Raw genomic sequence first — 17,524 nt, forward strand, 5'->3', positions numbered from 1 at the left:
TTAATTACAGCATTCAGTCTTCTTGGATAGGAGGCTATCAGCATGGCACATCACAGACTTGGCAATATTTACCCACTCTTCCTTGCAAAAGTGCTCCAAATCTGTCCAATTACGGGGCATCTCTTGTGCACAGCCCTCTTCAGGTAACCCCACAGATTTTCTATTGGATTTAGGTCTGGGCTGTGGCTGGGCCATTCTAATAGTTTAATTTACTTCTGGTGAAGCCATTCTTTTGTTGATTTGGATGTATGCTTGGGGTCATTGTCATGCTGAAAGGAAAAATTCCTCTTTATCTTCATCTTTCTACCAAACGCCTGAAGGTTTTGGGCCAAAAGTGACTGGTATTTGGAACTGTTCATAATTCCCTCCACCTTGACTAAAGACCCAGTTCCAGCCAAAGAAAAGCAACCCCAAATCATGATACTGCCACCACCATGCTTCACTGTGGGGATGGTGCTCTTTTGGTGATGCAAAGTGCTGTGTTTGCACCAACAGTACCTTTTGGAATTGTGGCAAAAAAGTTCAACATTGGTCTCATTAGACCAGAACACATTTTCTCACATGCTTTTGGGAGTCTTGATGTATTGTTTTACAAATTTTAGACGGGCCTGGATGTTTTTCTGTGTAGGAAAAGGCTTCCATCTTGCAACCCTACCCCATAGTCCAGACATATGGAGAATACGATAGATTGTTGTCACATGTAGTACACAACCAATACTTGCCAAAAATTCCTGCAGCTCCTTCATTGTTGCTGTAGGTGTCTTGGCAGCCTCTCTGACCAGTTTTCGTCTCGTCTTTTCATCAATTTTGGAGGGATGCCCGGTTCTTTGCAACGTCACTGTCGTCCCATATTTTCTCCACTTTTTGATGACTGTATTCACTGTGTTCCATGGTATATCCAATGCTGTGGAAATTTTTTTGTACCCTTCTCCTGACTGATACCTTTCAACAATGAGATCGCTTTGATGCTTTGTAAGCTCTCTGTGAACCATGGCTTTGCTGTAGCAGGCAACTGAGTAAATGTCAGGGAAATCCTACTAGGACAGCTTGGGGTTAATCAGTCTCTCTCTAATTGATGGCAGGTATATACCCAAGAAGACTGAATGCTTTAATTAAAATCAAAATGTGCTTCAACAAAGTATTAGTTTAAGGGTGTGCACACTTATGCAACCAGCTTATTGTACATTTTTTATTTTTTTCCGCTAGCAGATTTGTTTGTTTTTCAACTGAATTGTACAGGTTATAAGTTACATTAAAGGTGGGAAAAGTTTTGAAATGATTTATTGCGGTCTCATTTTTTGATATCACAAAAACCTGGCAAACAGGGGTGTGTACACTTTTTATATCCACTGTATATTTACAGCATGAGCATAATCTGCACGGGAATGTGGCAATCATGTCATATTTTACAGTGTCTGTGATATTTGTAAAATAATAAAGCAACTTCTTGTTCCTCTTAAAACTAAAAGAAGGTTCATCACCAACAGTGTCCTTTAAAACTGGATCATGAACCAAGATCTTCCATTTATTCTTAACTATATCATACATATATATATATATATATATATATATATATATATATATATATATATTTGATACCACTGGCATAAGTAAGAATGAGTCTGTTTTTCTGCCTCAAAGAATGAGCAGAGCCAGAAATGTCATCAGTTTTATCACTAGCCTTTGTTAAAGACAAAACATTTATTGAATTACTATATGGTTTTGCCTTTGTACTTCTTGTCTCATTAATACTGCGGTGGTGCTGCGGTAGCATTGTCGCCTCACAGTAAGACATTGTCCTGTTCGATTCTCAGCTAGAGCATCTTCTGTGTGGAGACATGCGTGAATGGGCGTACCTTCACTGAAGGTTGTGCATCAGGGCCGGCAACTCGGCATGTAAAAATCTACTGCCAATCATTAGCGGACTGGAGTTCCGCTGTGGCAACCCCTAACCGGGAAAAGCCAAAAGACACAACAACAACAACTTCTTGTCTCATTAATCTTTCCCAGTTCTTTATCTATCTTTTTGTTTATAACCCCTATCCTTAGAATTCATCCCCCAGCTTGTTCCCAGCTAAAAACTATTCTTCATCTCTTGTGTATAACCTAGAAAATCTATGCATTTGATTCTTTATCACACTTGAGAAGATATGTTGGGGATGCAAGCTGCCTCTACTTAAAATAATACTCTTTCTACATTCCTTTCTATGAAATCCTGTATTGATCATGCCTTTCTCTTCCATTAAAAGTCTGACATCCAAAAAATTTATATTCAGAGTGGCGTAATGCAAGGTAAATCTTAAAAAGTCAATGGATGTTTCTAAATAACCAACAAAACGTTTAAGTTGTTCAAGTGTGTCCACCCCATAATAATTCTATATCATCCATAAATTGTTTATAAAATTTGAGAGCCGATAAATAAAGGGTTGCTGTCATTTAGTACAAAAGACCCCTCACAGTCAGCCAATACCAGACTGGCATAAGTGTTGGCATAGGGTGTGTCCATGTCAATACCCCATCTTTGCCAATAAATATTTTTATCAAAAATGAACACATTGTTTTTCAACACCAAGTCTAGAAGTCAGAATAAAAGCTCTATTCTGTCACAGTCAAGGTTACGGTTTGCTTCAAGGAAATGGTGGTCCCCTGCCATAAACAAACTCTACAACAGAGTTGTCCTGTCCGGCTGTCCTATATAAATCTATAATGGTTCAGTTATCTATCCATTTCCTGAAATGATGGGATGCATCGGAGGATCACTTCAATTTTTATGCATTTTGGGAAGACCACTAATACTTGGAGTAACAGGATGTTCTGTGATAGAATAGTTAAATAGGTCTTGCAAAACTGTGTTGAAGAAGAAATATCTAAACACAAGACCTGTTCAACTGTTTTATCACAGAACATTCTGTTATTCCAAGTATTAGTGGTCTCCCAAAATACATGAAAATCGAAGCGATCCTCCGGCACGTCCCATAGTTTCAGGAAATGGATGGGTAACTGAACCATTATTGATTTCTATAGAACAGCAGTTTAAGCATGTTGTATAAAAGGCACTGACAATCATTAAAAATACCGGACATTTTCTAGATGTTATCTGATTATATGAACACGGTGGGGAATGAAATCCACTATTTAATGGTTATGGTAGATGTACACAGTCTTTTTACAGTTATACCCAACAACTACGGAATGGCATCACTTGAGCATTTTCTTGAGGTGAATAGCAACCTTGACTGTGACAGAATACAGCTTTCATGCTGTCTTCTAGACTTGGTTTTGAAAAACAATGCATTAATTTTTGATAAAAATATTTATTGACAAAGATGGGGTGTTGACATGGGCACACTCTGTGCCAATAGTTACGCCAATCTGGTATTGGATGACTGGGAAGAGTCTTTTGTGCTAAATGACAGTAACCCTTACTTATCAGCTCTCAGATTTTGTAAACAATTTGTGGACGACCTATTTTTATTATGGGAGATGCACTTGAATAACTTAAAGTATTATTTAGAAACAACCACTGGACTTAAGATTTACCTTGCATTACTCCCCTCTGAATATTGGTTTTCTGGATGCCAGACTTTTCATGGAACAGAAAGGTATTATCAATACCGGACTTCATAGAAAGGAATGCAGAAAGAATAATCTTTTAAGTAGAAGCAGCTTGCATCCCCAACATATCTTCTTGAATGTGATAAGGAATCAGATATAGAGATTTTCTAGGTTATACACAAGAGATGAAGAATAGTTTTCAGCTGTGAGCAAGATGGGGGATGAATTTAAAGATAGGGGTTATAAACAAAAAGAGATTGATAAAGAACTGGGAAAGATTAATGAAACAAGAAGTACATAGGCAAAACCATACTACAGTAATTCAAGAAATGTTTTGTCTTTCACAAAGGCTAGTGATATTAAAAAGGATGACATTTCTGACTCTGCTCATTTTTTGAGGTAGAAAAACAGACTCATTCTTACTTATGTCAGTGATATGAAATATGTGTGTGTGTGTGTGTGTGTGTGTGTGTGTGTGTGTGTGTGTGTGTGTGTGTGTGTGTGTGTGTGTGTGTGTGTGTGTGTGTGTGCGCGCACATGATATTAAGAATAATTGCAAGATCTTGGTGCATGATCCAGTTTTAAAGGACACTGTTGGTGATGAACCTTCCTTTGGTTTTAAGAGGAACAAGAATTTAAAACAGTCGCTTTGTTATTCGACGAATATCAGACACTAAAGATCTGACAGAACTGGCACATTCCCGTGAAGAATATGCTCATGCTGTAAATATATTTCAACTAAGAATGAATTTTTGCATCCAACTTTTGGTACAAGATACAGTTGTTCTACTTATGCAGACTGTAAAACTAAGCATGTAGTATATATCACGAGTTCTGCATCGTGTCAATGTTTTTATCTTGGTAAAACTGATAGATAATTAAAAAAGCATATATCCAAACACTTCCATGATATTAAGCTAAAAGATATGAAAAGGCCACGCTCCAAAAATATTATAGAGAATTCAGGACGCTGTTTTTACTTCACGGTCCTACAAGTTTTGCAAGATAATGCTCGAGGGGGAGATGTTACAATGCAAACAGAACAATTTGAGATGAAATGGATAGCCGAGTTATAGGCACATATGTTTCCTGGGCTTAATGCTAATTTACCACTCAAACCCACCTTGAAGGGAAGGAGGTTACGTAGAATATTTTGACCTGCTGTCGAAAAGGAAATGCCTGAAAAGGGGATAACTGCGTTGTCATCTTTCTCCTACATATACTGTGATTTACACTTTAATGGCAGATCTGAAGAAGGATTCGATATAAACCCAAAAGTGCTTATCTTGCCTGTTTTATTCACTTATTTTATTAAAGTTTGGTTTAATGTTACACAGCCTGGTGACCACACTAGTCTTTTTTACATTATTGTTCATTTTACTCTTGTGTGGATCTTGGACTGCCACTCCACATTTGTTTGAGAGATACACACACACAGAAAATACATGTATACAGAGCAAAAGCAGCCAAAAAGATAACAGTCTGGAGATTGTCTCTGATGTAATAGCTAAGGACTAAAAATCTGTTACTCGGAATGGCAAAAAAAAAAATTAATAGGAAATTTGGGGATATATACTGAGCTTGTGGTACCTCTGAATATAGACTCTGCTCTGAGGCATGGTGACCTTGAAGTCAGAATATATAATTAGGGGAGAGGTGTATGGGGAAATCTCCAACATCAGAGAATGAAGCATGGCTTGCCTGCATCCAAAAATGCTTTAATAGTATAATAAAGTTTCACAACTTACTCATCTGGTGAGTAAATCACATATCTTTTACACTTTTGAGGCAGGTCTACCACTTGTGATAGGGGTCTGTTTGGGGGTACCTGTTTAATCTCACATATAACTGGGGATACCGGGGTATGGAGTTTTAATGGGTCCTGTTTAAGGCCTTGGTATATGAAATGGTATGAAATGACTGCAAAGAACTGTAGCAAAAATGTGATCAGCACTTGCTTTGGCAGTAACTGCATCACCTCCTGGAGGAGACCATCCTGTTAAAGAAAGACACCTTTGAAGCCAGATCCAGTAGTTGCCAGTGAAGGCCTGTCTGTGATAAGAGCTTAGCATGGGTACAGAAGATGACTTTACCATAGCTACAGAACAACTTTCTGACAGCCTCATAGATGTTCTTGTAAACCAGACAGTGACTTAAGAGTGAAAGAACAAACATAGTCCAGGCAGTTCTCAGAATGCTCGAAAAATACTGACATTAACTGGGGCCACTGTCAGCTAAGAGAAATAGCACTTCAAGGAATCTAGCAAACATTCCCGCCTCTGAGGAGCGTCGCCAGCAGCAGATGGTGGAATCTGATCTCCTTATGTAGATGAAGTCACTGCGGTGATTAAAGAGATCCACTAAAGGAATATAAGACATGATGAAAATGCTGAATGCATAGAACATGCTTGGCATATCAAAGTTAACATGCCTTTTCAACGTTATGTGAAGAACCTAGACAGTACATCTAGACTGGCAATCTGGGGTAGTGATCCCCACTTTCAGAAAGAGGAACAGAATGGTTTGTTACAATTCTAGATGGACAATAAATGTACCAGAGTGCTGGAACAGAAACTTCATCAGAAGTATCAATGAGGACAGCATTCTGGCCATAGAACAGTGGATCAACTATCCTTGTCCTGCTAATGGAAAGGTTTTAGGAGCTTGCCAATACGGTATACATGCATTTTGTGGACTTGGAGAAGGCATATGCCTGTCTACCTCAAAATGTCTTAAGGGAAGTGCTACAATGGTATACGTTCCCAGGGTGCTACTCTGTGCAATACAGGAGAAACGAGAGTTGTGTCTGCATTTCTGGCATTAAAACAAATACATTGAAGGTGAGCATAAGATTCCATCAAAGCTACATCTTCACTGAGCTCCTTTTTGTAACTTTTATGGTTAGTATATTAAAGTAACGCCAAAGTTGAGACAGTATCCAGTTTGGGGAGAGGAGGGTCGCATCTTTGTTGACTTCAGACAATGTGGTCCTTCTGGTTTCAAGTGACTGATCTCCAGCTTACTTTCATAGGTACTTACCAGGCTACTGATCTCGGCGGATCTTAAGAAGCCTTGTCTTACACTCTGTGGCAGTTTTTAGCCCTTACATTTTGCATACAAATAACCATGCAGGAAAGTGATTCACTGCTCAATGTAAAGTAGTTTGGATGAAAATCAGCACCTGCAAATAACAGATCATGTTTCTCTCCAAGAAACGAGTGGATTGTCCCCACAGATGAGAGGATCAGGAGGTTGAATACTAGACAGGAATAAGAAGTTATGTACCTACCATAACGTTCCATGTTAGTTGTCTTCTCTCGCCTTCTTTCTTGCTTGATGGGTTCGGAGCCGATCCTCGGCTCCAGCTAAGCTCGAGAGTCACTTTTACCAGCTCGAGGCAGCCCCATATCCCATGATGCAAGGCGGTAAGTACCCAGATCTCGTTTGATGACAAAGGGCAATAGCACCAAGCATAAAAACACTTCCAAAAGGAAGAAAGAAAACTTACAAGATGGAAGAAGGACCAGGTCTGAATGGTCTTCAGCATAATAATTTCTTATAGAAAGGTCTGTCCAGGCCTGGGGAAGGAGGGAGGGTCACAAGAAAGAAGGCGAGAAGACAACTAACATGGAACGTTATGGTAGGTACATAACTTCTTAATGTTAAGTTGTCAATCTCATTCTGCTTGATGGGACCGTCCTAGCACCTCTATCCTGGGTGGCTCAATGGAACAGACTCTTGAGGACTGTAGAACCAAAACTGGCTCTGTCCCTGGAGGCCAAGTCCAATTTGTAATGGGAAACAAAAGTATGAGGAGTGGCCCAAGTGGCGCTGCACAAATAGTGTCTAAAGGAAGTCTAGCTTGAAAGGCTGTAGAAGTAGCTAAGCTCCTAGTTGAATGTGCTTTAGGTTTTGAGCACAGCTGTTTTCCCCTGAGCAGATAAATTTCAGAGATGACCGAAGAAAGCCATCTAGACAAGGTCACTTTAGAGACAGAAAGGCCTTTCTTATTATCCGCATAGGAAACAAAAGTTGATCAGATTTCCTAAATTTTTGTTCTGTCCAAATAATATCTGAGTTGACGGTGGACATCAAGATAATGTAGTTTTGTTCGGCTCTGTCTGAATAGTTTGGGAAAAATACAGGAGATCAATGGATTGATTCAAATTGGTCTTTGAGGCGACCTTAGGTAAAAGGTCGGATTAGTTCTCAATGATACTCTGTCTTTGTGAAAAACCAAATAGGGGTCGAACCGATAGAGCATGAAGTTCAGACACCCTCCTGGCCGATGTAATAGCCACTAGGAATAAAGTTTTCCAAGAAAGAAATTTCAGGGAACAAGAAACAGCTGGCTCGAAGGGGAAGAATCAAGGATGTCAGCACTAAATTTAGATCCCACTGAGGAGGAGGATTCCTGATTGGAGGCTTTAGCAGGAAAATTCCTTTCAAGAAGGCCCTACAGAGCCTATGGGACATAATATTGTGATCTGCAATCCCAACATGAAAGTTCGAGATAGCAGCCAATTGAACTCTGACTGTGGAAGAAGAGGAGCCTGCATGAAAAATCTCTGCTAAGAAGTCCAGGACTGCCTGAACAGGGGCAGTGAAAGGATCAATATTCTTGGCCTTAGCCCAATAAGAGAAACGTTTCCATTTGCTTGCATAAATCCTCCTGGTAGAGGATTTTAAAGAAGCTACTATGATGTCTCTAACAGGGTTAGAGATCAAAGGAAGCCTGGCTAAGGAAGGAAGTGGAGCAACCATGCTGTGAGGTTGAGAGAAGGGATAGACTGGTGCAGCTGACCGGATTGGTGAATCAGAAGATCTGGCACTGGGTCCAGATGCCACGGCTGCACCAAAAGGTGACGATGGAGGAACGGGAACCAAACTTGTCGAGGCCAGTAAGGAGCAATGAGAATCAATTTGGCTCTCAAAGCGGTTGCTTTCTGGATAACTTGAGGGATCAGAGGAAATGGAGGAAGGCATAAAGAAGTCCCTGGGGCCAATCCTGGGTCAGAGCGTCTCTGGGATGGCCTGGAAGAGGAAGAGAGAAGAAGTCTGGGCATTTGCTGTTTTCGGGAGTAGCAAAAGATCGCAACATGGACGACCCCATTCCAGAAAAATCTCTTCCGCTATAGATTGCTTGAGAGACCACTCGTGAGGCATGAGAATAGCTCTGCTCAATCTGTCCGCTACAATGTTGGTATTCCCAGGGATATGCGTTGCTACCAGAAACCGATGAGAGGAGATTGCCCATTGCCATAGTCTGAGCTTCTCGACACAAGGGGTAGGACTTGGTTCCACCCTGTTTGTTGATATACCAAACTACAGACATGTTGTCTGTGTGGACTGCAATTGTCCCTACGGGAAGAAAGTCGTTGAGGGCTTGCAGCGTTAAAAGCACTGCTCTCATCTCCAGGACATTTATGTGCAGGTGGTACTCGAATGGCTGCCACGTCCATGAACCATCCTGCCCTGATAATGACCCCCCCCACCCGATCAGGGAGGCATCCGTGGTGACAGTGGCTACCGGGGATGGGGGTACAAAGTGTCTGCCTTGGTGAACCTGGGGAGATGTGATCCACCAAGCAAGATGATCTTTGCAAGTCTGTGTCACCAGAATCTGGTGACGCATTGGAAGTTGTTGGTACGACCACTGTGTGAACAGCATCCACTGAAGAAGGCGCATGTAGAAGCGAGCCAGGGAAGAAGAGTAATGGCCGCAGCCATGAGGCCTAATACCTTTAGAACCATTCTGGCCTGTACTTTCTTGTTGGCTAGAATGATCCTGACATGACTTTGAATGTCTGAAACTCTTTGATCTGTAAGGGTAGCTGACATCCGAACAGTGTTTAAGTTTGCGCCTATGAAAGTAATAGACTGGCAGGGCGATAAGGATGACTTTTCAAGTTTATCAAGATGCCCAAAAGAGTACAAAGCTTTATTGTGTAATCCCTGGCTTGAATAAGCTGATGCCTGGTGGTGGCTGAAAGGAGCCAGTCGTCGAGATACGGAAACACCTGGAATTCTTGACGTCTCAGGTGAGCCGTGACCACTGCCATGCATTTGGTGAACACTCTGGGGGCTGTAGTGAGACCAAAGGGCAGGGCTCTGAACTGGAAATGACTGGACCCCAGCCGAAGCGGAGAAATCTCCTGGAGCGTCTGTGAATTTTGATGTGATAGTACGCATCCTGAAGATCTATTGAGCACATCCAGTTGTCCTTCTGTAAGAAGGGCAGAATTGACTGAAGAGTGACCATTCGGAATCTTGTCTTCCTCACAGACTTGTTGAGTCTGCTGAGATCCAATATTGGTCTCCAGTCTCCCGTCTTTTTGGGGACCAAAAAGAACCTTGAGTAGATTCCGGGCTCTGAATGGTCTGTTGTAACTGGCTGAATGGCTCTTTTTTGCAGTAGTTTTGAGACTTCTAACTCTGCAATTTCCCTTAGACCGGGTGGTACATCTGGAAGGGAATTTGAGGAGAAAGGACTTTCCTAGAAAGGAATTATGTAACCCTTGGATATGATCGACTGTACCCATCTGTCTTGAGTGAGGGAGTGCCAGGCTTCTGGGTACAGTGATAATCTTCCCCCGACTGCCTCCAAGGAGGGACAGCCGGGCAACATCTCAGGGATGCTGAAAGGGCTTGTCAGAGAGAAGCTCTCTGTTTCCCTGGTTTTTTGGACCCCCTCTGCCTCTAGAGCGGCGTCTGTTGTTGTTACCCCTCTGCCTCTAGGGGTAAACTGACCACGTGAATCTGACTCCTTGGGATTTGAACCACATTTTGCCACCTTTCTGTCCTTTGGGGTAAGGTCTAGAAGGGGTGGAAAACGGACTCCTGACAGAAAGAGTCTTGCCGTCCTGCTCACACCTGGTCAAAGTTTCCTTCACTTGGGGCCAAACAAAGCTGACCCATCAAAGGGAGAATTTGTGAAGGACACCTTAAAGGGATCTGCAAAGTCACATAGCCGCATCCAGGCTTGGCGTCTAAGAGCCACACCTGTACCTGCGGCCCTACTCCATCAGCAGCATTTGATATTAGCCGCATGGAGGAGTTTGCAATGGAATTAAGGGTTCCTAGCTGCGAAGCAATTTTTCCTGAGCTCCTGCAGCTGTAGGATCCTGTACAACATCACCTAGCTCCTTAAGGATATCCCTTTGGAGTCTGGTGAAGTGACATAGGTAATTCAGCGAACGCATAGCAAAGGTCGCTGAGGAAAACATCCGCTATCCATGGTCCTAGAGTCCTTATTAGGAGGATCTGCAAGTTCCTTCTTGGTGGCAGCAGCCACCACCATGGCATCAGCGGGGACACCCTTAGTGAGGAATTGCTTATCACACGGGGCAGTAATAAATTTTGAAGGCCTCCTAGGGACTGGCTCTACAGAGTCAGGAGCAGCCCACGCCTTTCGGGCAATAACCTGCATAAGGGGTCGAAGGCGGAGACACCCAGGAGGTGGAGGGCTGAGATCCAAACGCCTCTAGGTATACTGACTCATCCTCAGAGGGATTGTTGGTGGGCCAGTTTCCTCTGTCTAAGGAGTTCTAGGATGTCTGAGAAGGAGACATCCTCAGAGGGGAATCTTGGGGATCCCTCTGACTCATCAAAGTCAGTATCTGAAGTGATAGACTCGGGAGTCTACATGTTTCCTCTTACAAGTCCTCTTCCTAGGAGGATCTCCCGAAACATCAGGAGAATCCTCGGAAGAGGGGAAATTCCCAATGGGGAAACCTGAGGCGGAGGATCTCTGGGTCCTGTAGCAAGAGAAGTGGCAGAGATGTCAACAGGCACTATAGAGGGAGGAGCTAAGGGAACAGACTGCTGGCTGATACCAGTGGCCAGCACACTCTTCATCACCTCGAATGCTCCCTCCCAGGAAGGTCCGAGAGAACCCGTTCGAAGAGCTAGGAACTCCAGGGACCACCGAAGGGAAGTCTCCGAGGCAGATGTCGGAGCCGAGCTCACCAAGGCCGAGGCTCCAAGGGAAGAGCGGGTTCGGACAAGGGTCCGATGCCACTCACCCCTCGGAGGAGACCATGGAAGCCCGGCCACGAATCCCTCTAAGGAAGGTCTCAAGAGGAGATAAGAGTAGAGGCTGAAGGAACAGAAGGGGTATCTGTCCCTCAGCCGTAGCAGTAACCATTAGACTCCAAATCCAAGCTCTGGGGTAGAGTTGAAGGAGGAACTGCAATGGGGTGTGGACCAATAGCCGTCTGTTGAGACGGACTATGTAACATTTGGGCCAGTGCCTGTGACTTAAGTAATCTACTGACCACTCTCTCTAAATCATGGTCAGAAAGCCTGGATGACCTTGAAGATCGGCTCCGATGGCTCCGTTCCGAGAGGAGAGGTGAAGCCGGAGTCGAAAGTATCGGCTCCAAGGAAGGAGACCTAGACCTCTTCCTCGAAGGAGCCATCGGAACCTATGAAACTATTGAACCTGTCGGAGCCGACAACTTATCGGAGCCGACAGGTATCCTCGATGCATCGGCTCCAGCCGGAGCCGATACAGCCACAAAAGTAACGGTGTTGGAGCCGATTGGAGCCGACACCGATGCCTGAGCCACATGGTGGTCGGAACCGATCGGAGCCGACACCGAAGTGGTCGAACCAGAATCGGCACCGAAGGCTTAGTTAAGCCAGAATCGGCTCCAGCCGGAGCCGATCTCGACTCAGAACGAGTCGGAGCCGAGGCCGCAGGCTTGGACACAGAAGCCTGGGCCTTGGAAGACTTAGCAGTCTTGGATGGAGCCGACTTAGCCGGAGAGCCCTCCGGCTTAAGAAGGCCCCTCAATATCAACTTATTTCTTCTTTCCTGCAGGACTCTCTGGCTGAAAGAATGACATATAGCACAGGAGTCCTGCAGGTGAAGAGGCCCCAGGCAATACAGGCAAGAAGTGTGACCGTCTGTCAGAGACATCTTCTGACAGCACGAGTCACACTTCTTAAAGCCTGAGACCCTTTCTTTAGACATGGTGTAAACACAGACACACACACCAGTCAAAGAAATTAAATTAAATATACCAAAAGGTATAACTAGAAAACACACACACACACCCTAACAGGGGGGGGATGGGATGGTTGAAAGTCTGACTAAAAAAATAAGAAGAGACAGAGAATTTTCTGTCAGAAAATGTTTAAAACTAAAATAAAACTAACAATTAAGGGTTTTTTTTGTTAAAAGGGGCTAAAATAGCAAAGTAGCAAATCACTTACCAGGAGCTGGTAAAAGGAGGACCTCATCAGCGATCTGGGTACGCCTTGCATCATGGGATATGGGGCTGCCTCGAGCTGGTAAAAGTGACTCTCGAGCTTAGCAAGTGCCGAGTCGGAGCCGAGGATCGGCTCCGAACCCATCAAGCAAGAATGAAGGCGAGATTGACAACTTAACATCAGTGCCAGCAGTGCTGCAAGTGTTGTGCCAGGCTGTGGCAGTGAATTGAAAGCTAAATCACTGAGGAAAAGGTCACTTTATGCCCCAGCCTCAGTTATGGCCATGAACCCTGGGATGTGACCCAGAGAATGGCATCATAACAGCAAGTAACAGAACAAAGATTCCCTTTCAAGAGAGTCTCTCTCTGTCTCTCTATCAGTGACATAAATGATCTAACATCTCAGATGTTGCGCTCCTTTAACTGGAGCCAGTTGAGGCAGTTTGGGCACTTAGTGATGATGCTTTGGGGGCAACTCCTCTGGGAGGTACATCATGTACAGCCACTGAAAAAGGCTGTGGGAAAACTCCTATGCATACTGGGGAAATTGTATTTATTATAGGTTCATAGGTTCATATTAGGCTATCTGCCCTAGGGCATTTATAAGCCTAGCCAGAATGTGTTTGGCTTTCGCCACCCATTTTAAATTTATTTTGCTATGCCCTTTTTAGAGGTTAGTATACTGTGCCTCTGTCTAACAGTGACACAGAAGTGATACCCGGGGTAAACCTATGATCTCCCATCCACTCATCAAGATTCCTCTTGAAGAGAGTCAATGAGGGACTCTGCCTAACCTGGACTGGGATTTTATTCCTGAGTGAAGGGAGCCTCTGGGTTATGAATCTGTCCCTCCAGCATGTCCTATTTATTTCAGTGCTGAGGTTCAAGTCTCTCGAGCGTGGCTCGATGGGATTTGGATTTTCTGAGGTGCAGCATGTCCATTAATTCCGGGTTGGACATGGCTTTATACGTCAGGCACAGATCGCCTCTGAACAGGCGGTATACCACTGAGTAGAGCTGGAGTTTCTTTAACCGGGCAACATATGGCATCTGTTTGAGCCCTTTGATCCTCTTGGTGAGGTACTTTTGGGGTCTTTCCAGTTGCTGCAGGTGTCTGGTAAGGTACAGCCCAAAACGGGCATTGTACTCAATTATGGGCCTGATGAGGGCTGAGTAAAGAGGCACGATGACCTCCCCTGATCTAGATGTGAATCCCTTCATGATTAGGTGGGCTATATAAAATGTTTTTCTAACCACTTTGGCAACGTGGTTGTCAAATGAGAGATTGCTATCAACTTGGGTCCCCAGGTCCCTAATTACTTCTTCTGTACTTAATGGATTACCACCTATGAGGTAATTTGTGGGCACTTTGTTTTTGCCAAAGGGGATGACTATACACATTTTGGCATTTAGCTTGAGGCCATGGCTCTGGCACCAGTTGTCTGTTTCTATGAGGCCCTTTTGGAGGATGCTTGTGTCGGCTGGAGAGTCGATTATGGCGCCCAGTTTGCAGTCATCTGCGAACTTGGTCAGCCACAGTCCTTCCGTGTTGGCCTGTACCTCCGAGAAATATATACCGAACAAGAGAGGTCCCAGGACTGAGCCTTGTGGGACACCACTTGTAACTAGTTTGGAGTCTGACATGGCTCCAGCAATTCTAACCATGTGGGTTCTGTCCTTGAGCCAGTTTGCAATCCATCTAGTGACATAGGGGTTTATATTTAAGCTGGTGAGCTTATCTATAATGCCCGAGTGGGGTATTGTATCGAAGGCTTTAGCGAGGTCCAGGTAGGCTGTGTGGACCACCTTCCCCTCGTCAATCGCCTTGGTTAGCTCTCCTTGTAACACTTGTGAGTCCTGCAAGAAGAGACAAGAACTGCTAATAGTGACAGAGAGAATTATGACCTTCTCTACTCAGCTTGTCACCTCCAGAATAAGCAAGAAGACAGAGCGATAGCTTGAAGAAAAAGACCACACACACACACACACATACACTGTTTCAAGATGTATATTTAACCTTGCCTTTAAATGCTCTGCAAGAGAAGGCATCTTACTAAAATCAAACAGCATAACTAAAATAAAAAATGCTCCTCTGACACTGTCAAAAAGGAAAAAATTACAGTGCTCTCGCTAATAGCTAATGGAGAGACAGAACCACAGTAAATGTTTTTCTCACCAGAGTACACTTTTATCCCCAAATTATATTAGGAAGGCAAAAACTTTGACTGTAAAGTGAAAACACATCAGCATGTCTCTCACATTTGTCCATTTTGGGGTACAGAAAATTAGGAAATACTAACCCCTTAGAATAATAGAGGAACATTAATGCTGCAGAATTGCTCAATGTATCTAACATTTTTCAGCTTTGTGATGCACCTGTCCTTTAATATGTTTAGAAACAGTTATATGGATATTTCTGGGCTTCTAATTTCACACACTGTTTTATGACAGATGCATTAAAGAATACAGCAATTGCTTGATGCCTATACAATATGACAACAGAAAGTCTGCTTGCAAGAGATGTTAATGTTGCTACCTCCACAGTTTAGAGATCTTGGAGTTACTATTAAACTCTTAGTTACTATTAAACTTCAACGTAAAGGGCTGAAAGAAAGTTTCATCAGCAAACGGAATTTTTTCAATATAATGTGCTCACACATAAGCTAACACAGGTAAAAATGGATATCAAGTACAACACAGAATATATTCACCTATTGATTGAAAGGTTTAGTAAATACCACACAAAAAAACAGCATATAAGTAATCTGTATAAAATATACACATGCAACATATAAAACTATGCATGCAAAATACAAATATACATGATTGGAAATACCCACAGAGGTTAGCAAAACCAGGTCAAAGTAGTGCAAGTTGTGCACACAAGAGCAATTGTCATGTATACTGTAAACAGAATGTGAAGCTCAGTGCGTGGTTCAACATTCACAGATTAAAACTCTTGCAAAAGAGAATGATGATATTAAGACAATGCAAAACAAAATTCTGTTTATCAAATGTAGAGTTCAAGCTCCATTTTTATGTATGGAAACATTTTAAGCCGATCATTCAGTAAGAGTGCTGGAGTTATCCAAATACAAAATCCAAGTTAGTGATGAAGGTCCATGCTTTACTGCCACTTTCTGAAAAATAACCACCACCTTGCACCGAGATGACTACTGATTACAAATCACAGCCTTTGGATGGGACAATTACTAGCAGAGCTTTGTTGCTGGAGAAATAGTGTAGTGCAATGCCACAAATCCTCATTACGAATGCAGTATGGCTGACAGAAGGGATCAGGCATCAGAAGAATGAGCAAAGACAATTGTAAGGTGAAACACTCACCTGGGAAAGAAAATGCTTTCAACCACATAGAAATCTTGCATAAGCACATCCCTCTCTGGTTTAGAGCTGAGGTTTCCAACTGTGTACCCAATTCCCAGCTGAATGGCTCCCTTCAGAGCAGATGATGTTGTCTGGAATAAAAATTACACTGCATGAATACCCAAAACTGAGATGTTCTCATTACTGTTAAAATATGACAATCCTAGTGCCACTGTGAAGATACCAATAATGACCTAAGGGTGAGCCACAGTCACAGAACATACAGCTGAAAAAATACACTGAAAGAATAAACTTTGCAAACCATACATGCAAATAAAGCAGCTGCTAGGTAGGGCACAGATGGGTGTGGAGGCCTCATAAAACATTCCTGTATGTATATGGTAAGCACTAAAATTACTGTAAAAAATTCACAGAGAAATAACGTCTTTGGATGGCAAGCAATAGTATAAATATGGCTATAGAGATGGCAGGGCTAGCCACCCAGTGGTGTAAACCTTGGCTTGAGATGACTGTCACTGTTGAAGTGACACCCCGGCCCCATGTGCAAAATGGGAAAAGAGGTTGAGGATGGATGAATGGATGGATATAGAGACATTACAAAGCACCCCTGCATTAGGTGGAAAACACTAGTGTACAAATGGGTATAGACATTTAATTCTTTGTATGTTTTCAGGTGTAGTCTACTTAAGTAGAAGTATTGTGACAGTATCAACTTGAAACAAGCTTCTGGAGTAAAATTAAAATGCAGCAGAGTGTATGTTTTCCAGAATCTTTACAATAATGCATACTTTGCTTGGTGGTGTTCTCTAAATTTTGTTATGGATGGCTGTTTCAGGCTACAGTTTTCTCACATCACTGTTTCTACCTAGATATTGGAATGTTTGGTGCGGTTCTGTTTTCACGCTAGCTAACCTTTCTCCTTGAGACTCTGAATTAAGCACCTGGCGCATCTACCCAACATTGTGGCTCCTTCTATCCTATGGATGTCCTCACTTTAAGTGTACCTCTACAGTCTCCAGTGTAGTACAGACATTTTTTCAGTGCTACCCCAAAAGTACATAATTCTTGGCCTACAGTGGCAAGATGTGTTACTTTCACACAAGTTTTTCAGTCACTAGGCTTTAGTAGCAGTCTTCAGACACTGCAGAAGATTAACTGAGTTTGCACAAATTCATTTTTCCTCATTTTTAATTTCCTCTGAGTGCTGATGATCATCCCTCATCATTTCCAGGCATTCCAGGTTCAAGGCAGACATGTGCCTCTGATTCCTGCACCAGTTGTGACAGCGAACTGTTAGAAGCATCACTAATCGCCCTAGCAGTCATATGGGGTGCTAATTAGCCTTAACCCCACCTCAACAGCCCTAATAGGCACAGTGCCAAAGAGGGACCTCGGTACCAACTCATTGG

General features: G+C 43.0%; 1 protein-coding gene across 8 annotated transcripts in view; it reads right to left on the reverse strand.

Annotated features, from left to right (window-relative positions):
- PIP5K1C (phosphatidylinositol-4-phosphate 5-kinase type 1 gamma) overlaps positions 1-17,524 on the reverse strand; it is a 1,117,364-nt gene that overhangs the window by 291,988 nt on the left and 807,852 nt on the right. For all 8 annotated transcript variants that reach the window (XM_044053870.1, XM_044053872.1, XM_044053871.1 and 5 more), the window contains one exon: positions 16,116-16,246. In XM_044053870.1, coding sequence (XP_043909805.1) covers positions 16,116-16,246 — 131 coding nt within the window. The remainder of the gene's footprint in view (positions 1-16,115; positions 16,247-17,524) is intronic.

Source organism: Protopterus annectens, chromosome 13.part0, assembly GCF_019279795.1.
Source record: "Protopterus annectens isolate FY-2018-M chromosome 13.part0, PAN1.0, whole genome shotgun sequence".
NCBI lineage: Eukaryota > Metazoa > Chordata > Ceratodontiformes > Protopteridae > Protopterus > Protopterus annectens.